We start from the raw sequence: 24,803 nt of genomic DNA on the forward strand, positions 1-24,803 counted from the left end.
GCCATGCTGGTTAAGTGTGCCTTGAAATCTAAATAATCACAGACAGTGTCACCAGCAAAGCACCCCCACACCATCACACCTCCTCCTCCATGCTTCACGGTGTGAACCCCACATGCAGAGATCATCTGCTCACCTACTCTGCGTCTCACAAAGACACAGCGTTTGGAACCAAAAATCTCAAATTTGGACTCATCAGACCAAAGGACAGATTTCCACCGGTCTAATGTCCAATGCTTGTGTTTCTTGGCCAAAGCAAGTCTCTTCTTCTTATTGGTCTTTTACCAAATAGGGCTATCTTCTGTATACCAACCCTACCTTGTCACAACACAACTGATTGGCTCAAAACGCATTAAGAAGGAAAGAAATTCCACAAATTAACTTTTAACAAGGCACATTCCAGGTGACTACCTCATGAAGCTGGTTGAGAGAATGCCAAGAGTGTGCAAAGCTGTCATCAAGACAAAGGGTGGCTACTTTGAAGAATCTCAAATACAAAATATATTTTGATTTGTTTAACACTTTTTTGGTTACTACATGATTCCATATGTCTTATTTCATAGTTTTGATGTCTTCACTATTATTCTACAATGTAGAAAATGGAAGAAAAAAAACATGAAGAAAATCCCTTGAATAAGTAGGTGTATATACGGGTACTGTATGTAGATTTACATTTTAGTAATATAGCAGATGCTCTTATCCAGAGCGACTTACACACACACACACACACACACACACACACACACACCCTCTAAACCCCCTATGCTTCTTTAAGATCCCTCTTTCAAAGTCACTGAGATCTCCTGTTCTAGCCATGGTAGCCAAAATAATGGGCAACTGGGCATTTTTATACTGTACATGACCCTAAGCATGATGGGATGTTAATTGATTCATTATTCCTAATTTACTCACGTGTTTCCTTTATTTTGGCAGTTACCTGTATATTGGATAACTTACCATGAAGTACATCCATCCATCACACAGAGGAAGAGTCCTATCCATGTGAGTTACAGAGATCTATAATTCTGAAAGGTACAGGGACTCATAGAGAGCTGCAGACAGACATCTGGGAGCAGCAACCCCGTGGTCTCTCTCTCTCCTGGGTCATGTTCATTAGGCACCAAACGGAAGAAAAAGGACTGAAACAGAGAGGAACTACTCGGACTTGTCCAAAAATAAACTAACATTTTCGTTTTCTGTTGCAAATGGTTTTCAAATGTTTTTCCATTACGCGCCCTAATGAACACAACCCTGTTGTAAGGTCTGTCACCCGGAGAGCTCGGTCCCTCAGGTCATGAACTGTGTGTATCCCTCCGCCCCGGTTACTATGACATCCATCCAGATCCTCATGGCCTCTGGAGATGGGGCCACCATAAAGTAGAGCCGGTCGTGAGTCTTCACACAGAAGGTCAGCGACGGGTTGGGGCTCTGGAGAGAGAGAGAGGAGGAGAGGGAGAGGGGAAGGATAATAAAAGAAAGTATTATCAAGGTGAAAAATACTTTGTGGAAAAGAGTACATTGTACAATCAATTCAACTTTATTTGACAGGGTGTTAATTATCACAAAATTACTAAGAATATACATGGTAACTTGTCCTTAAATATTTATACATTTAGTTGACAAATAAGTTAATGATAACTTACTGCAGCTCTGTCTTTGCCGAGAGCTCTTAAACACACTGTTCCGTGATTTGAAAATGCACATCTATCTCCAATAAATAACATCTAGTAAGAGCATTCTTTGCAAAAATCCTACATTCTTGCTAATTACTTTTAAAGTATTTAAAATCAATTTCAAACAAAACAGTAATATTGTAATAAAACAAAACAAAATCTGTACATTAACTAGTAAAAAAGTGATCACAGTAAATACATTTAAAATAAATTCAGAACTGAAGAATGTAATGACAATGTACTGAGTGTTAAGCTGTAGCGGATAGAGTGAAGGGTTCTGTACCTTAGTGGCACTGCGTAGGTGATCGTAGTATACCTCCTCTATAGCCTGAAAGTAGATGAGTCCTTTCAGCTTGGTCTCATGCTTATCTGAGAGGAAGACAGAAAGAAAACACAGTGTTTTAAGTTGTCTGAGAGGAGAGAAAGGAGAATCACAGTGTTTTATAGTCTTATACTGATGCAATAACAGGCCTTTCTGTTTCTGTTTCACTCTGACAAAATAACACTGAATTGAATTGTGTCAAGCTTTCTTGCTGCTTCAAGAAAGTAAAAAAGAAAAAAAACATAAGAAATCGTGAAAAGAAGATATTGGAGTCTGTCTACTTTGTGAATCTACCCTATTTTTCATTGTACTGTATTGAACTGAATTGGAATTCAACAAGTATTTCTAAGTTTTTTGTTTTTGATTTGCCTACATACTTGATGGTCAAGTGTAGTCCAATATATAAACTGCTATTAATTAATAAGTCTTAGGATGGACGCGTGACTGTCTAAAAATGCCCTTAAGATAACTGAGTTTCATAGAGTCAAACTGATTTTGGAGTTAAGAATTCATTCTCCCTGCTGTGTGGCAAGAAAAGGATTTCTGAAACATTTATATATATATATATATATATATATATATATATATATATATATATATATATATATATATATACATATATATATATATATATATATATATATATATATATATTTAATCCTTATTCAAATAAACAATGGTAGCCAGCGAGGCGCTTTAGTGTACATGGAAAACAAAAAAGCAGACCAATAGCCGACAACAATTAAAAAGCAAATCATTTGAAATCCATCCCACTTTTTCTCTTTCACCATCTTGCCTTTTTTGATTAGCCAAATCTGCTTAGTAATGAGATAAATGTTTTTGAAGATGTTGTGAGTTTGGTTTTGTTAGTCACGACCAAGCCAGCCAGGAGCTAGCCTAGCCTCCTCGCCTCCCTTAGAAACGCACAGCACCAGAAAGTATTGCAGATTATTTCATCACCACCATCATCGTCAGGAGTGAGGGGGTGAAAAGGCTAGGCGGAAGTGATCCGAGAGAGAGAGAGAAAGAGAGAGAGAGAGAGAGAGAGAGAGGGATGGGGGGATTCAGAGAACAGGGCAGAAGTGGTCAAACCACACCATAGGGAATAGGGTGCCATATCTTATCTTCTGGGCTACATAACAGAATTCTGTCATTAACCCACTAATAGAGCGGTTAGGCCATTGCTTCCTTCCTACGTGGTTCATAGAAAAAGATGTTAGGATGACTAATTAGGGAATGGCTTCCTTCCTCACCAGCATAGTAGGAGAAGTTCCTCTTGAGGCGGTCGAAGACAAACCAGCGTTTCTTCCACGACTTGATCTTGCCGCCCATCTTGACCAGGTGTCCCTTGCACATCTTCTCTGTGAGGATGACGTAGGGACAGGTGTCCACGCTGTGACCCGACGACTCCACGTGCGAACGCAGGTCAAACTCCTCCTTCCTGATGGGTAGGTATCGTGTCATGGGGCGGGCCTGGGGAGAGGACAGAGAGGGAGGTGAAGATTACTTTATTATCACAGAGACACTTAGATTTGTCTGTTTCCTTTATCCCAACACCCCCAGACACACTAACACACACCCCACAAAGAGGCTTCACCATAAAAATAGAATGACTAGAATGGACATCCCGTTCAAATAAATGGTTCGTGATGGGTGGACCGACGGCCATGTTGAGTGTGCCCATGAGTATTCTATTTCAATTGCAGTGGTCTGAGGCTCGGCTATGTCCCTTCTAGTAATTCTATTTTTATGTCTATAACTATGTGAGTGAAAGTTCCATCCATTTACAACACAAGCTGAGGCAGCAGTGTAGTGGGGAGACTTAATATGTATGATAATATAAGTATTACTTAACTAGGCACGCCAGGTGCACCTTTATCATCCCAGAGGATGTTTGTTTAGTTTCATTATTCACTGCAGAAAATATAGACAATTAAACCCAATCAACTGAGATAAAAGCACTCGTGATATATATATATATCATACTTTACTGTGAACCCTCTCTCTCGCACTCTCTCCCTTCTCTCTCTCTCCCTTTCTCTCTCTCTCTTCTTCCTTCAAACTCTCCATTCCCCGCCCTCTCTCTTTGTTTTCTCTCTTAACTCACCATCTGATCTTCCCACCCTCACTCCCGATTTCTTGTCTTTCATTCTCTCCACCCACCCTCCTTCTCCATCCTCCCTCCATCCAGTCCTCCTCTCCTGCTGCGTTGTTCCACTAACCTGAGAGAAGTGCTTCTCTCTCATCTTCACCTCCTCCTCCACCAGCCTCTGCCTGTGGGCCGTCTCGTCCTGCAGCCTCCTCTCGGCCTCCTCGCGCCTCCCCCGCTCCTCCTCCAACATCTGCCTCCGCGCCTGCACCTCCCTCTCCTGGGGACGGGCGGGAGGAAAAGAGGGGAGAGCAGATGGAGAGAAGGATGGAGGAAGAGACATGAGAGAGACAGGAAGTGCAGCAGGTAAACAATGGCAAGGTGATTGGTCAGGGGAAATATGGGTTCATGGATTGAGAGTGAGACAGATAGAAGAGAATGGGGGTGTAGAGACAACAAAAAATCAGTTGCACTGTAGTAGAAGGAATCTCCATTTGCCATAATTATCTGTAGGTTATATGCTCCATTGGTGTTGGTGTGAGACATGTTGTTTGGACTCACTCTGCTCTCCACCAGCCTGGCTTTCTCCTGCTGAGCCTCCTTCAACATCTTCTCCATCTCCTCGATCCTCAGGGCCTCAAGCCCACTGCCACTACACAAAGAGAGAGGGATGTTATGTTACTACTACACAGGGAGGGAGGGGGGGAGGTTACTACAGTACTCAAATTAGATGTTTACTACAGTACTGCACTGGGAATGAAAAGTAAATAAAAACATGACTCCAAACCGTCTACAAACAACAAAGCTCCAAAACGGTACCAGTTACCAGAGCAGCACTCCTCTGTAGATAACATTCAAGAAGCTTTTGTACAACACTATGGAGCTGCTATTATATCTGCCTCCGTTTTATATGAAACAGTTTCTACTGTAGTATCTTCCCTGGGGGAATCCCATAAACAACTCAAACAGGTGAGGTTCTCCTCGCCTACCGCTTGAGCGGGTTGGCATAGCAACAGGCTAGTGTGAAACGTGTTGTCAAGGTAACAGACGTGTAACAAAACATGTTGTCAGGGGAACAAAAGTGAACACAGTGACCCATCATCGTCAGGGACATAGAGAGGGCAGACTTGAGTGTTCCCATGGAAACAGACTGAGTTGCCGTGGTATCCCCGTCTCCCCCCGTCTCGTCTCTCACCTTTCTGGAGAACAGGCAGAGTTGTTGCCGGTGGAGACGGAGGTCTCGACGCTGTCAGAGCTCTCCAGGCTGAGGGTGTCGTACTGCGGGTCCCCTGAGGGGGGTGTCTGGTGGTGCAGGATGGAGTGGTGGACCATGGGAGGAGGGCCTGTGGGAGGAGGTGAAAACAGGGCAGTGAAATGGTTATCTAATGACTGCAGCGCACGCGCCACCTAGTGGTACTGAGATGTCATAGCAGGCTGTTGTTTAGACCTGACAGTGGCCAGGATATTTGTATTTGTATTTATTATGGATCCCCATGTTTTTAACTGTATATACAGTGCTATGAAAAAGTATTTGCCCCCTTTCTAATTTTCTCTACTTTTGCATATTTGTGATACTGAATGTTATCAGATCTTCAACCAAAACCTAATATTAGATAAAGGGAACATAAGTGAACAAATAACACAACAATTACATATTTATTTAATTTATTTCATAAACAAAGTTATGCAACACCCAATTCCCCTGTGTGAAAAAGTAATTGCCCCCTTACACTCAATAACTGGTTGTGCCACCTTTAGCTGCAATGACTCCAACCAAATGCTTCCTGTAGTTGTTGATCAGTCTCACGTCGCTGTGGAGGAATTTTGGCCCACTCTTCCATGCAGAACTGCTTTAACTCAGTGACGTGGGGGTTTTCAAGCATGAACTGCTCGTTTCAAGTCCTGCCACAACATCTCAATTGGGATTAGGTCTGGACTTTGACTAGGCCATTCCAAAACTTCCAATTTGTTGCTTTTTAGCAATTTTCATGTAGACTTGATTGTGTGTTTTGGATCATTGTCTTGCTGCATGACCCAGCTGAGCTTCAGCTTCAGCTCACAGAAGGATGGTCTGACACGAGATGGGTCCCATTATGCCCATTAGCCCACGAGATGGGTCCCATTAGCAAAGGAAATATTTACATCTACAGTATATCATTCTTCTATGTATGCCTCTGTTGATGCCATATCATTAATGCAAACATTATGGAGGGCAATATTTTCGCAGCATATTCATAGCTGGTCTGAATTCTGTGTTATAGGCTCGAATGCAAAAGAACCATACATTTTTTCTATAGGAAGAAAATACCCACTACCTGTCTACAACTGGGAGAGGTTCAGAGTTAGGTGGGAGGGACTCTGAACTAGATGGGAGGGACTCTGTGAAACCACAATGTAAGAACAAGAATGACACCATTTTAAGTGCAGTATTCTACTATATGAGGCATTGCATCTGGTTTTGCATTGATTTTATTTCACCTTTATTTCAACAGGGAGTCATATTGATACCCAGGTCTCTTACAAATGAATCCTGCAGAATACATGCAATCAATAAATAGTAATATAATCAATCAAACAATTTCCCAACTGTTTCCCCAGTTTCCCCCTGCAGTTGCCTACAGTTTATATTTTCTCCAACAACATCATAGTTTGGTTCTAGTCTCACAGGTACAGTAACGTCCATGGTCTTTTGGCTATGAGGGAATCATACTGTAGAAGTGGGAGAAGCATTGATGTGTACTAGTGGGTGGAACCAGACAGGGGAAGGGGAGGGGCTCTGTTACCTTTGGTCTGCAGTGACAGCTGCCTCCTGGTGTCCATCACCATGTCTGGAGGGCCTGACACTGACAGCTCCCTGGACACCAGCTGGAGACCCTGGGAAGGGACAGAGGGAGGGGGGAGTTATGAAGAGGGATTACGTATACATGTAGAATATAATAGAGAATATCATAATATAATATGGAACGGAATGTTATATAATATAATAAAAGAGAAGGGAATAGAATAGAGTAGAGTATAATATTATAGTTCCTACCACCATGATCTATGGGTAGAGGATTATTAGAGAGTCCCTTACCTTGGTGGGTGTGCTTCGGCCCAGTGTAACCCCATTGGACTGTGGAGGGCTGGCAGTACCGTTGACACTACTAGAGCGTGATGCTGTCTGAACTACATCACCATCTGGTTTTGACCGGTACACCTGAAGACAAGACCAGAGGAAGTCAAACAAGTCAGTCAGACAGGTGACCAGAACAGGTCTCCATGACACAGCACAAGACCAAGATGACCAGGTAGCATCAAAGACACTGATGTAAACAATCACCACCACTGGTCAGCAACCCAACCCTGATCAAAATGGCAAACATCATATCAGGAAATGAAATGAAGAACAGGACAAATAGAAGACTGAAGCAAAGAGAGGCGAGAGGTTTACCTGGCTAGGTCTGCGTGAGGAGTGAGACTTAGCAGGGAGAGGGGGAGGGCATGACTGGTGGTGTGGCTCCCCTGCTGACATTATGTCCTGGTACCAGCGCTCTAATTTAAGGGCTGGGTTGTGAGGTCTAATCCACTCAGGCTGGCTCTGAGGGGGTTGGTGGTGCAGAGAGTCCAGGCAGAGAGCAGAGCAGGAGAGCAACAGAGACCGGATGAGAAGCATAAAAGAGGTAGGAGGCAGGAAAAACAAGAAGTAATAGAATGGAAATTCCTTGATATGAGTAATATAAAGCTGATGTCGAAGACTTTCTTTTACCCAGACAGTAAAAGGAACCATTCATAACATAGTCATAAAGTTATTCATAATTAATAAAGTGATTTCAGAACATTCTATGCTCACAAAGGTTGGTCCATTAACCAAAAATGACTGAACTAAATTCTAAACAGCCTTTAGGAGAAAGGAGAAAGTGCAGTTTGTCTATACCAAAGCCCAAGAGAACTTTATCCACAATACATTTTATTCCATATCTCCGTAAACCGTATAAACGTTTTAGGGGTTTAAAGCCAGGAGGGAGGCACACACCTCGACTGAGATAGTGGGGGAGGGGTCACATGGAGTTGAGTGGCAGGAGAAGGCAGGGTCAGCGAGCGCAAGCTGGAATGACTGGATAGAAGGTGCGGGGGAGGGGCCAAGTTTCTGCATCCCCAACATCTGGCTTAACTGACTAACTGTGACGTATTCCTTTACAAAGATAACCAACACGCGCGCGCAGGGATGCGCACACACACAAACACACACACACACACAAACACTCACACACACACACACACACACACACACACACACACACACACACACACACACACACACACACACACAATTAAGGCAAATGTTGTAGATATTGGGAGAGAGCAGAGAGAGGTAAGAATTTTAACCAAGGGTATATCTCCAAGAAAGCCATTTAATAAAAGATTAATAAAAGTTAATAACTTTTGAAACAGAAAACAGAAACAGAGGGAATAATAGAAAGCAGGTGGTATATTCTACCTCGCGGGGCAGAGCTGCTGGAGCAACAGTGAGAGAGAGGCAGTGAGGAGCAGGGGAGGTAGAGTAGGTTGGGAGAGGACCACAGCTCCCATACATCTTATAGACATCAGCGAGCCTGAGGTACTCCTGCATCAACACCAACACCCACAACACAAGCACACACAAGTTGAAATAAGGGATAGATTGTATATTCAAAGACAAAATACCCCTACTCTCCCACACATTTTAGATTTGAGTTATTTAGCAGACGCTCTTATCCAGAGCGACTTACAGTAGGGAGTCCATACATTTTTTTTATTTTTTGTACATACACACCCCTACACACACACACACACACCCACACACAGATTCCCATACACAGATTCCCACACACATGCACTAAGTTCCTAAAATTAATTTTGTGTATGATCATTATCACACAAAAAATAAGTCACCTCAAACTACATTACTGGTACTCATCACAAAGGGTAAAGGTAAGCCAACCAAGCCACAGAAAACAGACAGACACTTGGTCCAAACACACTGGATCCCGACGTCACAAATTGAGACAACCCCAACACAAACGATACAAATGTAGATGCAGAAACATTCAGGCACAGGCCACCTTGTCATAAGACACACCGACAGACTAAAACAAATAAGGGATTATTTTTCAAGCTTCTGAAAAACCACTCATGTCCATTTCTCTTAGTGGACACAACACACTCAATGCAGAGCAAGCCAGGTTAGGATACGTCCCCAAGGAAGGGGGATTGTGGGTAGTGTAGTCAGGCTGCATTATGGGTAGTGTAGTCAGTCCACATGCGTCAGTGTGTTTACCTCCTGTGGCCTGGTGGGACAGAGGTCAGGGGAGGGGGTGTACGAGGAGGAGGAAGAGAAGGAGGCAGGAGGAGGGTAGGGAGGATGTGGAGGAGGGACAACCTCCCCCTCTACCTGTACCAGGTCAGGTTCGCTGATATGCAGCACTGGTACTTCCTGTTTCAGTAAAAGTTTTCAGTCAAATGTGTACTCAAAGGTCTATGGTTAAACCTGTTACCCTACACTGTAAACAACAAATCCTAACCCTAATGAGTCTCCTCTATTCATCACAGCAACCCAGCAGTACAATAGCTTTCACCTATATCATTTAGACTAGAGAGTCCAGCTTGACAAACATAGCTGATCTCCTTTCAGTAAGAGAGGCCAGCTCAGTGATGTGTCAGCAATTTACACTAACAAGAGTCCTCAGCATCTCTGAGGTACTGCGGCCTCACTTGTTAGTTGTCAGGCTTGTAGGTTGCTTTTATAGATCCCAGGACTCTCTAGGAAACAGTGACAGTTGCTGCTGAGTGGACTATTTATTTATTCGCACACAAGAAAATGCAAAACAATATAATGAGAGTTTAAACGGCAAATGAAAAGAGCATGTGCCGGAGAGGTTAAAAAAAAAACCCAGAGAGGCTTGTAAGGCACCTCCCCCTTTCAAATGATTCTAAAAACAAAAACAAACAAAAAAGTATCCACATTTTTAAGCCTAAGAAACAAATCATGTATTATTTAAAGACTATCCTGGATAAATCAAGATGAATTCAATTGATTGTGTTCCTTCTTCTCACCTCCTTCATGGTGCTGCAGGGCTTGGGGAAGCTCCGTCCTCCTGTCAGAGTGTGATATCTCTTCTCCAGAGTAGACAGCCTGTCCTTCTCCTTATGAAGCAGCTGTAGGGCCAGGGTCCTATCTTTAGCCATCCTCTCACAGTCCTGAGCTGCCTGCACCCCTAACTGGTTGGCCTGCACCTCCAGAGCAGCCATCTTCTCCTAAAGATCAAGGGGCACTTCACTTTACATCCCATCTTACAATGCAAGCTCCGATGTTTTTTCAATTCCATACTTTCCATGATAGTATGACTATTATCCCGCTCACACGATTGGGCCAATCTGAACCGTACTGAACTAGTTCTGATATTTTATCAGCACGGTATTAGCAACTGTGGTGGATGCTTTACCACTAACCAGACCAGCGTACTACAGTTCAGCTTGGTTCGGCTCGGCTCAGTAGTGTGAAAGGGTTTATAATTACCAATATGGTGTAGATTACTGTGTAGCAGTGTGTCTTGTCCTACCTTCCTCTTGGCCACGCTGCGGTGGTACTCGGCCCTTTCCAGGAGCAGCTGTCTGCTGAGCGTCTCCTTCTCTTCCTCCAGACCGCTCTCTCTCTCCAGCTGACGGAACTCCAGGTCCTCAAACTGCTTGGTCCCCACCTCAAGCGCCTCTGCCTCCTACAGACAGACACACAGACAGATGGACAGACACACAGACAGATCAAATCAAATCATATTTTATTGGTCACATATACATATTTAGCAGATGTTATTGTGGGTGTAGCGGAATGCTTGTGTTCCTAACTCCAACAGTGCAGTAGTATCTAACAATGAGAAATAACACACAAAAAAAACAAAATACTGCAAAGTTGCTTAGGAGCTAGAAGCAGAGCTGCCATGTCTGTCGGCGCCATCTGCATCTTGCCATAGACACATAGACACAAACAGACATACAGACAAGAGGCAAGACAGACACAGACAGGTCACACCAATTCAAAATGGGGAGGTCTTATTCACTGACAAACAGAAGTAATAACAACATGAAAACATGTTAGCTAGTTATTTAATTAGTAAAGCAAATTTTTATATGATATTGCAACATACACAGCAGAAAGGGCACAGTATACTTCTAGCTTACTTTTAAAAAAGACATTAAAAAAATACAACAAGCACATGCAAAGCGATAAGACTTCCATAGTCCTGAATGAACTCCAGTGTCCAAATGTTATTTCATTCACAGCTTTGACTCTTTTCTAAGGCAATACACTTAAGCAGTACCTGGGTCCTTTTTGCGTCCCTTTGATATTTTAAGTAGAAATTGAGCCCCAATATTGAATTTAAAAGCCTGTTATATTAAATGAAGTGCCCTTTAATATAACCACATGTAAAATTCTATAAACTTGTGCCAAGATTCAGCATTTTGGCATGTCCCTCTGTGCACCCTCTGTGACGTCTAGGAAATTGTTAACACACTTAACCTCAAAATGTTTCGTTTTCATCATCATTGTAAAGCCCTACTTATTTTGTAGCTTTGAACATCTAATAGTAAAATCATAGTGGTTCTGGTTCTACTCTTTTTGGCCATTTTCTGGTGTTTTGTGGTGGAAAACTGAGTGGGTCGATGCAAAAACATGTTTTTTATTTAGTTGAACACATGCTCTTTATGACAGAATGTTAAAATTATGTGAATTAAAACGCTTTGGGATTCGAACTAGTGATTTTACAGTTACTGGCCCAACGCTCTATCCGCTAGGCTACCTGCCACCCTAAATGGGGATGGATAGCCTACTTGAACAAGCAAAATGCAGGTATGTGAATTGTGAACCATTTCAAAACCCTTTACTCATGAGCTACTTTTGGCTAATGGCAAGGATAAAAAGAGGCATCTATGTGATGCTGTTAAACCAGCCTTGATTAAGGGTAGGCTGTGCTTGGTTTTTAATCAAATTAAACGAAATGGTGGGAAACCATTTTTTTATGTTTCTAAATACGAGATTCACCGCCACAAAAGGTACATCTCTCCTTCCATGGGCACTGTGCGTCATGGCTGTACAGGCTGCGCTTCTGCTCTCAAAATCTATGCCATTATCAACTGCTTTACCGTTAAGACCTGCTTTTTGTGGGTCTTAAAACGTACCATTAGCACTGCATGAAATTGACACTGTTGTGCTTGGACACACCTCAAATATTGCCACCGATCCCACCTCAGTGCAAGTGAGCTGATGTTAGACAGATAAATTGCCGAACCTGGCATTAGGGCTGGAAAATGCCAGTGCGCCAATTTTTACATGCCAAAATTGCAAACTAACGTGCATTTGACACAACCGAAAATAGAGCCCCTAGAGTTCTAGTCCTAGTGTTCTAGTTCTAGTGTTCTAGTTCTAGTGTTCTAGTTCTAGTGTTCTAGTCCTAGTGTTCTAGTTCTAGTGTTCTAGTTCTATTGTTCAAGTTCTAGTGTTCTAGTTCTAGTGTTCTAGTTCTATTGTTCTAGTTCTAGTGTTCTAGTTCTAGTGTTCTAGTTCTAGTGTTCTAGTTTTAGTGTTCTTGTTCTATTGTTATAGTTCTAGTGTTCTAGTTCTAGTGTTCTAGTCCTAGCATTCTAGTTCTAGTTCTATTGTTCTAGTTCTAGTTCTAGTGGACTAGGGTGTGTGAAGAGCACTGACCCTCCGTAGCTGCTCCTGTAACTGTTCCCTCAGAGATTCAGGACAGTTATGAACCTGGCTCTTCAGCTCACTGTACCCCTCATGAAGTCTCTCCAGCAGCTGCCGCTCAGCAGACACATTAGCCCTCCCCTAGAACACACACCACACACACACCGTCCCAGGGAGAAAAAAAAATACACGGCTCAAAACCACGCCATGCAGCCAAGCAGCTTTAAAGAGAGGTCAAAGGTAGTAGGTGAGTGAGGGGGTTAGGGTGCTGGGGGTTAAGGTTGCAAGGCTTCAAGCATCTTTTTGAGTCAACAGGAAAAAAAATAAGCTGAAAAGTGTGTAGCTATCTGAGCATCAGGACTCAACACGCTTGGCCATATAAATTAAGGTTGATAATTGATGCAGAGCTTTGATGTCCAACTACTAGTACAGGCTCCATACACACCTCTGTGCACGTGTAGGTGTGTAGCTAGATGAGTGCTTGTGAGTGAACAAGCAGTTGTATGTGTGTGGTCTGTTACTAGATGGTCCTACCTTGTCTTTCTCCCTCTGGGTGGCCCTGTCCAGCTGGCTGAGTTTAGACTGGAGCTGAGAGATTATCTCTGTCTCTGTCTCGACCTGCTCCTGCTCAGCCTGCCTCTCCCCCTGCAGAAGAGCCCTCTCCATCTCCGCCTGGGAGGGACAGACAGGCAAACAGGACAACAGTGCTTAGTTTACAGTAACCCGGACTAGACTCAGAAAAAGAGCAAGTAGAAGCACAGCGGCAAGAAACCTGGAGAGGAAGCAGATTCTAAAGTCCATCCTCAGCTGGCTGTATCAGGTAGAAGTTACTGTTTATCCTAAAATAATATAATTTGGGGGGTGCTTATATTTGTCCTGTTACACACAGAAGTGTGTAATGGAAATGTGTTTTTTTGCATATCGCAACTCCCCCTGAGACACCCGCAGGTAGAGGGGTCACGGCCAGGGTCGCGATTGTATAGCGCCCCTGGAGCAATTAAGGTTAAGTGTCTTGCTCAAGGGCACAGCAACATTATTTGTATTCATTTTTTGTCTGCTCCAGAATTCGAATCATCAACCTTTTGGTTACTGGCCCACAACGCTCTAACCTCAAGGCTACCTGCCGCAAAGTCTCCTTTAAATTGGTGGCAGCACAGTCGCCACTAGTTTAAGTGTTACAAAGCACTTCATTTTAACGGTGTACTCATAACTGGAGAGTAGTGCAGTGCTTAAGGGTTGCTGTTTGTTAACCTACCTCCTGTCTTGACTCCTGTAGCTGCTGCTCCAGCTCTGTGACTCTGTGTTTCAGCTCATCCACCCTGGACAGAACCCTGGTCCTCTCCTCCTCCAGATACTGCTGCTCCTGACGCCCAGATACACCTGATCCTAACCCTGACACACCCACACCTAACCCTGACCCTGAGTCCTCCTGCTGGATAAAGCATACATGCACCAATGTGAGTACATTCAGAGAACACCGAGCCGCCGACGTGGGCCCATACCACTCACGAGGACTGTGTGCTCCCGATCTCTGTGGCCGACGTGAGTAAGACATTTAAGTGTATTAACCCCTTGCAAGACGGCATCCCAAGCCGCGCCCTTAGAGCATGTGCCGACCAGCTGGCTGGATTGTTTACAGACATATGAAATCTCTCCCTATCCCAGTCTGCTGTCCCCACTTACTTCAAAATGTCCACCATTATTCCTGTCCCCAAGAAAGTGAAGTTAACTGAACTAAATGACTATCGCCCCGTGGCAGTCACTTCTGTCATCATGAAGTGCTTTGAGAGTTAAGGATCATATCACCTCCACCTTACCCGACACCCCTAGACACACTACAATTTCCATACCGCCCCAATAGATCAACTGCACACTGCAATATCCCACCTGGAAGAGGGATACCTATGTAAGAATACTGTTCATCGACTACAGCTCAGCCTTCAACACCATAGTGCCCTCCAAGCTCATCACTAAGCTCAGGGCCCTGGGTCTGAACCCCTCCCTGTGCAACTGGATCCTAGACTTCATGACGGGGCGACCCCAAGTGGTGAAGGTAGGCAACAACACCTCTGCCATGCTGATCCTCAACAGGGGGGCCCCACAGAGGTGTGTGCTCAGCCCCCTCCTGTACTCCCTGTTCACCCATGACTGTGGCCACGCACATCTTCAACTCAATCATCAAGTTTTCTGATGACACAACAGTGGACTACAGGACACAGTAGAGAGAGCAAATCGGTGTGAAGGGATCCACATCAACAGGGCCGTAGTAGAGAGGGTCAAAAGCTTCAAGTCCATTGCCGTGCACATCACTGAGGACCTGAAATGGTCCCTTTACACCGACAATGTGGTGAAGAAGGCGCAACAGCGCCTCTTCAACCTCAGGAGGCTGAATAAATTCTACTTGGCCCGTAAGACCCTCACAAACTTCTACAGATGCACCATCGGGCTGTATTACCGCATGGTACGGCAATTGCACCGTCCGAGAATGCTTGTGTGTGTGAGTGCCTGCGTCGTATGCGCACGTGCGTGTGTGTGTTTGTGCGTGTGTTTTTTCTCACCTCCTGGTGAGTGCTCTCTGTGCTGCTGGACTCCTCTCTCTGGTTCTCCTCATCACTCTCTCTCTGCTTCTGAGCCACTCCTCCTCGCTGGGTCGCCCCACCACCTGTCTCTGTACAGGGTTTCTCTCTAGCGCCCCCCTCCACTGGTCCAGGGAAGTGCCCTATTGTACTCCCTGTCTCACCACCCAGACATTGGGGAGAGTTGGTGTACTCCGCACACAGGCTAAGGATGGTCTCCAACCTCTGTCGCTCCTACACACACATACACATGCACACACGTGCGCGCACACACACACACACACACACACAAACACACACACACACACCGAGCAAAGGGGTAAGAAAGCCTGCACACCACACAATGACACAGCTCATATTGCCTCTAAAATGCTCTGCGTTGTCCTTGTGTGACATTGTCCGGGCCAGGCAGCTGTCTCTGAGCCATCGGCTGTTCCTATTGGCTGACTGTAACCAGACGCCAGAAGTGACGGAGCTGGCATGAGCATAACTGTCCCTTTCAGGGGGTCCTCTAGCCATCATACCAGACTCACACTGTATAGGCTAGGTCTGTATTTTGATAAAGAGCAGGGAGAGTGTTAACCTTTCTCTCTGGCCCCACCCAGGCTTTCTTCTTCTACTACACATACAATTGAAGTCGGAAGTTTACATACACCTTAGCCAAATACATTTAAACTCTGTTTTTCACAATTCCTGACATTTATTCCCAGTAAAAACTCCCTGTCTTAGGTCAGTTAGGATCACCACTTTATTTTAAGAATGTGAAATGTCAGAATAATAGTAGAGATAATTATTTCTTTCACCTCTTATTTCTTTCATCACATTCCCAGTGGGTCAGAAGTTTACTTACACTCAATTAGTATTTGGTAGCATTGCCTTTAAATTGTTTAACTTGGGTCAAACATTTCGGGTAGCCTTCCACAAGCTTCCCACAATAAGTTGGGTGAATTTTGGCCCATTCCTCCTGACAGAGCTGGTGTAACTGAGTCAGGTTTGTAGGCCTCCTTGCTCGCACACGCTTTTTCAGTTCTGCCCACACATTTTCTATAGGATTGAGGTCAGGGCTTTGTAATGGCCACTCCAATACCTTGACTTTGTTGTCCTTAAGCCATTTTGCCACAACTTTGAAAGTATGCTTGGGGTCATTGTCCATTTGGAAGACCCATTTGCGACCAAGCTTTAACTTCCTGACTGATGTCTTGAGATGTTGTTTCAATATATCCACATTATTTTGTGAAGTGCACCCAAAAGGGGAAGGCTTGCAAGCCATGTCATCTATTTTGTGAAGTGCACCAGTCCCTCCTGCAGCAAAGCACCCCCACAGCATGATACTGCCACCCCCGTGCTTCACGGTTGTGATGGTGTTCTTCAGCTTGCTAGCCTTCCCCTTTTTCCTCCAAACATAACGCTGGTCATTATGGCCAAACAGTCCTATTTTTGTTTCATCAGACCAGAGGACATTTCTCCAGAAAGTACGATCTTTGTCTGCATGTGCAGTTGCAAACCGTAGTCTGGCTTTTTTATGGCGGTTTTGGAGCAGTGGCTTCTTCCTTGCTGAGCGGCCTTTCAGGTTATGTCAATATAGGACTCGTTTTACTGTGGATATAGATACTTTTGTACCTGTTTCTGCCAGCATCTTCACAAGGTCCTTTGCTGTTGTTCTGGGATTGATTTGCACTTTTCGCACCAAAGTACGTTCATCTCTAGGAGACAGAACGCGTCTCCTTCCTGAGCGGTATGACGGCTGCGTGGTCCCATGGTGTTTATACTTGCGTACTATTGTTTGTACAGATGAACGTGGTACCTTCAGGCGTTTGGAAATTGCTCCCAAGGATGAACCAGACTTGTGGAGGTCTACAATTGTTTTTCTGAGGTCTTGGCTGATTTCTTTTGATTTCCCCATGATGTCAAGCAAAGAGGCACTGAGTTTGAAGGTAGGCCTTGAAATACATCCACAGGTACACCTCCAATTACATTTACATTTACGTCATTTAGCAGACGCTCTTATCCAGAGCGACTTACAGTTAGTGAATACATATTATTTTTTCATTTTTTTTTTTATACTGGTCCCCCGTGGGAATCGAACCCACAACCCTGGCGTTGCAAACGCCATGCTCTATCAACTGAGCTATATCCCTGCCGGCCATTCCCTCCCCTACCCTGGACGACGCTGGGCCAATTGTGCGCCGCCCATGAGTCTCCCGGTCGCGGCCGGCGGCGACAGAGCCTGGATTCGAACCAGGATCTCTAGTGGCACAGTTAGCACTGCGATGCAGTGCCTTAGACCACTGCGCCACTCAGGAGTACAGACTCACACTGTATAGGCTAGGTCCGGAAATATGCACGAGAGAGAAGAGAGAAAAGCTTGTGAAGGCCCAGCGATAATATACCTCATCTACTTTCTGAGTATCTAAGTATCTACACACATTCAGACATTGACTCGAATGATGTCAATTAGCCTATCAGAAGCTTCTAAAGCCATGACATCATTTTCTGGAATTTTCCAAGCTGTTTAAAGGCAAAGTCAACTTAGTGTATGTAAACTTCTGACCCACTGGAATTGTGATACAGTGAATTATAAGTGAAATAATCTGTCTGTAAACAATTGTTGGAAAAATTACTTGTGTCATGCACAAAGTAGATGTCCTAACCAACTTGCCAAAACTATAGTTTGTTAACAAGAAATTTGTGGAGTGGTTGAAAAACGAGTTTTAATGACTCCAACCTAAGTGTATGTAAACTTCCGACTTCAACTGTATATTTTAGACTTCCATAGAGCACAATTTCTAGCAGCTTGACCACCTCTTTGGAAGCAGATATGTTGAGAGCCCCTAAGCTAACCCTAACTAATATTAACTCACATATACACCAACCAAATAAAGGTGTAAACCAATACACTTACTTCCAGTAGAAATATACACATACGCACATACTCAAACTTACACATACTCAATATAGACACATTAACACAAACAAAAACACAGCTCACACACACACACACACACACACACACAGACCAGAACAGACAATGCTGCCATCATTCCCTTAGTACCCCCTGCTGCTTCCCATTTTGTGACCCCATCAGTGACTTCAATGACCTTTCACCTCTGACCTCACCATCTGCTGCAGGCATTTCCCCTCACATGTATCTCCACAAGCCACTCTGCCCCACTCCCCTGTGTACCACACACAGTACATATAGTATGTATAGTCAAACACACATCACTTGTTAGGGGTGCTGAGCTCGCTGAAGAAAAATTGGATTGAAATGTTGTGTATTTACTAGCCTGATTAAAGGTATGTGGTGAAGCAATCGTGTATGCAGGTCCTACTTCATTTCTACCATATACTGTATGGCCTCTAGTCTGCCTGTTGAGCAGCCAGGTTGGCAGTACCATTAGCAGGTCATGCCACCCATTACTCCACACCATTCAGGCCAGAGAAGCTAGGCTAAATGAAAATAGTGGCATGAGATGACTGAGATACCACAGCTCACCATGACCTGCAAACAGGCAGAGGGAGTCATGCAATGTATTCACAGACACGTACTGCTATGTTTTGTCACTCTCATATAACAAATTGAATCATACTGCACCTACAAGGTACAACTCAGTATAGGTGCATTTGTAGACATTATGGCAGTGTTACAGAACATTATTTAGTCAAAACTCTTGGCAAAGAGTTAAATCATATGAACTCATGACCTCAGTTGCCCAGACAGAAGAGGGATCTCAAATCAATACAGGCATATTGGAAACGCTCAGTCTTGTGAAAAGAGGTGTCAGAATCTGCATTTAGAGCCATATACAAAGCTTTGTCTACTTAAGGTTAAGTCCACAACATGAGCCTCAGCAGAGGGTCATAACAGGGTACTTAACGGTGTGTGTGTGTGTGTGTGTGTGTGTGTGTTTGTGCGTGCGTGTGTGCGAGAGAGAGAGAGCGTGTGTGTTTGTGCGTCTGTGTGTGTGTGTGTGTGTGTGTGTGTGTAAACAACACTGTGACTGAGACAGAATAACAAATGTCTCATGCCACCCACCCACTACTGACCCATGTAACATGTTTGTGAAACCACCAGGGAGGAAATATGCACAAGAGAGAGAAGAGAGAAAAGCTTGTGAAGGCCCAGCGATAATATACCTCATCTACTTTCTGAGTATCTAAGTATCTACACACATTCAGACATTCCTTATGGTTTAGCGTGAACACTCAACCTTATTGGCAGGATATCACATATTTTGATTGCTTTACATGGGATCATAAAGTAAAATTCCTTACAGCCCATAACTCCAGATTCCTACTCCTATAAGAGTGGATTCAGAGTTTAACAACAGCAACAAGGCTCCCACATTTAGTTCAGTGGAACAGTGAGAAAGGTAACTGCCAGTTTGTTCTTTGTGTCATTAATTCAAGTCTTAACACTGTTAATCCCAAAGTGAATATGATGAAATTACAAAGGGAGATGTTGGCAGTCAGTCTACCACAGCATGACACAAAGAGAACAGGCTGAACTGACATCACTATATCTAGTAACAGGTTCAATTAATAACTTGCCTAGCACCAGTTAATCCTACTGTAAAAAGTCCTCCACTTTTGTAGGTTCAAGGATATGGTACTTTGTTGCCCCCTGATGGTGAGTAGCCTAAACTACAAACAGAAGGAGTTCCAAACGCAACAACAGTCAAACAGCCAGGGCAGGTGGGGGTAAACCAGGAACAGATACAGTACAAAGGTATGGGCCTCTGATAATGACCTCAATCTTCAACGGAAACCAATCTCTATCTATGGCTCTGCCGGAAACAGGATATCTTTGAGTTAGTTAAAACTGTTGAGTGAGCAGACCTGTTTTTCAGACTGTGGGCTCTATTTTCGGCTGTCCTTAAGGAGGTGCAAGTGTCAAAGTTTGCAAAAACTGCCACACTGGCATTTTTCGGCAAACGACCTGTCTAACATCAGCCTGCTGAGTTGGGAGAGGTGGAAATATTTTAGGTGTGTCCTTAAAAACGTGCGCCAATATGCCAATTTCAGTCAGCGCTGTGACTGTACAGTCAAATTGCTGTGGTCTGAGGGTCTTTTTCCATTCTAGCAATTCCATTTCCATGGGCTGCTCTGCCCTTACTCTGTCTGGGAATTAGACCACAGATACACCATGACCCACATTACCTCACTGACAGGACAGGACAGGAGAGGAGAGAGGACAACAGAAAAGCTCTCTCTCTCGCTCGCTCTGATCCTTTTATCTTTATTATCTTATCCTTCTCCCTGCGTGTCCCTTTATCTGTCTTACTCATAAAATAACATTGTGAGGATAAATGTAATCTTGTGTAACGAATTGTGATATCTGATCATCTCGCGATTACATAAACATGCATGCATGTGCATGCACACACAGACACACAGAAACACAGATGGACAGACCATCAGCACCATAGCAGATGGGTATCTGCTAGCATGCTAGCAGAAACCCATAGACTTCCAGTCATTGCGCTAACGCTAGTTAGCAATTGCACTAGTGCTAGTTAGCAACTTCCTTCACACTGCACGCAGAGACATAAAAATGGTATCCACGAGTTCATCTGACTCATTGCCAAAATCCCGAAGTATCCATTTAAGTTCTACTGTAGCCTATTTTTTAAATGGTGCTCTGGATCGCATAGAGCAAAATACTTGAAATAGCTTATCTATTTACTACTGTGAAGTAGTTCCATTTAAATGAGAGATGGGACGAATAGTATCCTTGTTGTATCAAATGAAATTGTATTTGTCACATGCACCGAATACAACAGGTGTAGACCTTACTGTGAAATGCTTATTTACAAGCCCTTAACCAACAATGCAGTTTTAAGAAAAAATATTTAAGAAAACATTTACTAAATAAACTTAAGGGGCTACCGTGTTGAGGATCAGCGTGGCAGATGTGTTGTTGCCCCAACAGATCCACAGATGACGCAATCTCAATTGCACTTCACACTGCCCTTTCCCACCTGGACAAAAGGAACACCTATGTGAGAATGCTGTTCATTGACTACAGCTCAGTGTTCAACACCATAGTGCCCACAAAGCTCATCACTAAGCTAAGGACCCTGGGACTGAACACCTCCCTCTGCAACTGGATCCTGGAATTATTAAGTAGGACTGATCTTTTACAGATTTCTTGAAGTCTGTAACCAATTTTTACAACATTGTAGGATGCAAGGATGCCACTAAAATGTATTACTAACTTTTCTTATCATATAGAATCAGACAAAGCTGTGGTTACACTCTGCCTATTGGGTTCTTTGCATATCTCAAAATACAACACTCCCCTTTTAAGGCTCTCATGGAGGATGGTTGGCCATCCTTAGTAGCCTATAAAATATTGCAACATAACAATTCATACCAAATAATTCCCTCCAGGGCTCGAAATTAAGGGTGTCCCATCTCCCTGGGAAGATAGAAAATATGTATACAGTACAAAACAGACTCTGGGACAGATCTGGGACGGCAGATCCAAAATTCATACAACCACTGCACATTTTAATTTTTTTAAGCAATGAGGCTGATCATTAGGCTTAAAATGTTGATAAAGTTGTATTTCTTTATATCATAAGCTCAACAATACGCACATGGCTGTAGGCTATGCGTGAATGTTCCAAAATGCAATTAGCAGGAAAACACCATTCTCATAGATGAAAATATCTGTTAGAAATGATCCCTCAACATTTCTATGGTCATATTTTGGCTAAGCTAGGCTACTTTGATACAAAGTAAGACATGCTTCATAAAATTACATAAAATGTCCAGGTTTGAAACAATTACGTTTCATGTTTAAATAGTATCAAAATGCTGACCACTCAGATTCAAGGTGGGTGATGTGTGGTGTGCAACAGGCACTGTCCTTCACTCTCCGGTCTTGTGACCATTATTTATTTTTTATTTTATTTTTTTCACCTTTATTTAACCAGGTAAGCCAGTTGAGAACAAGTTCTCATTTACAACTGCGACCTGGCCAAGATAAAGCAAAGCAGTGCGATTAAAACAACAACACAGAGTTACATATGGGGTAAAACAAAACAAAGTCAAAAATACAACAGAAATAAATATATATACAGTGTGTGCAAATGTAGCAAGTTATGGAGGTAAGGCAATAAATAGGCTATAGTGCAAAATAATTACAATTAGTATTAACACTGGAATGATAGATGTGCAAGAGATGATGTGCAAATAGAGATACTGGGGTACAAATTAGCAAAATAAATAACAATATAGGGATGAGGTAGTTGGGCGGGCTAATTTCAGATGGGCTGTGTACAGGTGCAGTGATCGGTAAGGTGCTCTGACAACTGATGCTTAAAGTTAGTGAGGGAGATAAGTGTCTCCAGCTTCAGAGATTTTTGCAATTTGTTCCAGTCATTGGCAGCAGAGAACTGGAAGGAATGGCGGCCAAAGGAGGTGTTGGCTTTGGGGATGACCAGTGAGATATACCTGCTGGAGCGCATACTACGGGTGGGTGTTGCTATGGGGACCAATGAGCTAAGATAAAGCAGAGATTTGCCTAGCAGTGATTTATAGATGGCCTGGAGCCAGTGGGTTTGGCGACGAATATGTAGTGAGGACCAGCCAACAAGAGCGTACAGGTCACAGTGGTGGGTAGTATATGGGGCTTTGGAGACAAAACGGATGGCACTGTGATAGACTACATCCAATTTGCTGAGTAGAGTGTTGGAGGCTATTTTGTAAATGACATCGCCGAAGTCAAGGATCGGTAGGATAGTCAGTTTTACGAGGGCATGTTTGGCAGCATGAGTGAAGGAGGCTTTGTTGCGAAATAGGAAACCGATTCTAGATTTAACTTTGGACTGGAGATTCTTAATGTGAGTCTGGAAGGAGAGTTTACAGTCTAACCAGACACCTAGATATTTGTAATTGTCCACATACTCTAGGTCAGACCCGTCGAGAGTAGTGATTCTAGTCGGGTGGGCGGGTGCAAGCAGCGTTCGGTTGAAGAGCATGCATTTAGTTTTACTAGTGTTTAAGAGCAGTTGGAGGCTACTGAAGGAGTGTAGTATGGCATTGAAGCTCGTTTGGAGGTTTGTTAACACAGTGTCCAATGAAGGGCCAGATGTATGTATTCATTTGAGATGAACGAACCGTGCCTTGAGCATGTCGACAGAATCAAGCCTTTAGACGTTAATGTTAATGATCCTTCATTATATTTGTGAAACATGACTGGTGTTTAGCTTATATTTATGTATTAAAAGTCTCATTAAAGTTTGGCTACATTTTCTAGCGCCTCCCACATGTCAGCATCGGTTTGGACATGTAGCCAATATGCACATAGGCTTTTTTATTTATGTACATGAAAAATAGATTTGAATATTATTCCAATGTTGGCCTCTCTGATCCAAATCTGATTTGAGTAATTCTTGGATATTGTGATTTTTGTGTGATTTGTTTTTACTTGTCCATTCGGACATCACTAAGGACTTAACATGGTCCACAAACACCCGCCCAGTCTTGAAGAGAGCACGACGGCGCCTCTTCCCTCTCAGGAGGCTGAAAAGATTTGACATGGGCCTTCAGATCCTCAAAAAGTTCCACAGCTGCACCATTGAGAGTATCTTGACCGCATCACCACTTGGTATTTTATTCCTCTTGTGTTTTTATTTATATTTTTCTTATTTTTAACTCTGTTGGGAAGGGTTCGTAAGTAAGCATTTCACCGTAAAGTCTACACCTGTTGAATTCGGCGCATGTGACAAATACAATTGTATTATAATTTGTTATTTTATTTTATTTGAAACCATCACAGTCAGAAAAGGTGAGGAATTTCTTCTGCAAATGATAATGGAAATGAAATAAATTCATATGAAATATATTCCTATCTGTAATTATTTTAGATTGCAAAGATAAAATAAATAGATTTTCGCTAATTTCACTAATGGCAAATGCTTGCATCTTGTTACTATATTTTTTATTTTTTTATGCATAAGGGTGTCATCATTTAACCCATTTTCACAAAATACTACTTGCCTGCTTGCAATGCAACACTTCAACCACTAGATATTGTGTGTACGCATGGTCTAAAGTTTGCGGGAAGTTAAGCACGTCCTCATGTCAAGTTCCGTTTTTTATAAATGCCAACTTTTGTGTGAAAACTGACGCATGTTTTGGGGTATATTTTCTACGTACGCAATGTTTATAAATGAGGCCACTGACACATTCCCTCCCAACCCACAGCTCTGACCACCCTGACCTTTCTTCCATACATGCAAACACTCTGCCCCCTCTCTGGCTCTCTCCCATGCTTATATTGCTAAATGCTGTCAGTAACTGTCCTATTTGTTCCCAGAGACTTCTTGGCTCCTGAAATAGCGTCTGTAAATGGGGTAACAGGAGGGGAATGCTCCCCCCCCTGTGGTCTCATCAGCTGCTATCTGCCAGGAGTATGAACCCAGAT

At 43.3% G+C, this 24,803-nt stretch overlaps 1 protein-coding gene across 8 annotated transcripts in view; it reads right to left on the reverse strand.

Moving 5' to 3' along the window:
- Window positions 1-674: 674 nt before the first annotated feature.
- phldb1a (pleckstrin homology-like domain, family B, member 1a) overlaps window positions 675-24,803 on the reverse strand; it is a 62,639-nt gene continuing 38,510 nt past the window's right edge. For 5 of the 8 annotated variants that reach the window (XM_041894531.2, XM_041894530.2, XM_041894532.2 and 2 more), the window contains 18 exons: window positions 15,350-15,601; window positions 14,047-14,223; window positions 13,326-13,463; window positions 12,804-12,932; window positions 10,663-10,818; window positions 10,157-10,357; window positions 9,381-9,536; window positions 8,562-8,687; window positions 8,097-8,255; window positions 7,515-7,661; window positions 7,158-7,280; window positions 6,865-6,955; window positions 5,277-5,424; window positions 4,643-4,733; window positions 4,215-4,361; window positions 3,246-3,465; window positions 1,954-2,039; window positions 675-1,425 (listed from right to left, as the gene is read on the reverse strand). In XM_041894531.2, the coding sequence (XP_041750465.1) occupies window positions 1,285-1,425; window positions 1,954-2,039; window positions 3,246-3,465; window positions 4,215-4,361; window positions 4,643-4,733; window positions 5,277-5,424; window positions 6,865-6,955; window positions 7,158-7,280; window positions 7,515-7,661; window positions 8,097-8,255; window positions 8,562-8,687; window positions 9,381-9,536; window positions 10,157-10,357; window positions 10,663-10,818; window positions 12,804-12,932; window positions 13,326-13,463; window positions 14,047-14,223; window positions 15,350-15,601 (2,688 nt within the window). In that variant the 3' untranslated portion in view covers window positions 675-1,284. The remainder of the gene's footprint in view (window positions 1,426-1,953; window positions 2,040-3,245; window positions 3,466-4,214; window positions 4,362-4,642; window positions 4,734-5,276; window positions 5,425-6,864; window positions 6,956-7,157; window positions 7,281-7,514; window positions 7,662-8,096; window positions 8,256-8,561; window positions 8,688-9,380; window positions 9,537-10,156; window positions 10,358-10,662; window positions 10,819-12,803; window positions 12,933-13,325; window positions 13,464-14,046; window positions 14,224-15,349; window positions 15,602-24,803) is intronic. The other 3 variants (XM_041894534.2, XM_041894533.2, XM_041894538.2) reach the window with 3 other exon arrangements.

The sequence above is a fragment of the Coregonus clupeaformis genome, chromosome 13 (genome assembly GCF_020615455.1).
Source record: "Coregonus clupeaformis isolate EN_2021a chromosome 13, ASM2061545v1, whole genome shotgun sequence".
Classification (NCBI taxonomy): Eukaryota; Metazoa; Chordata; class Actinopteri; order Salmoniformes; family Salmonidae; genus Coregonus; species Coregonus clupeaformis.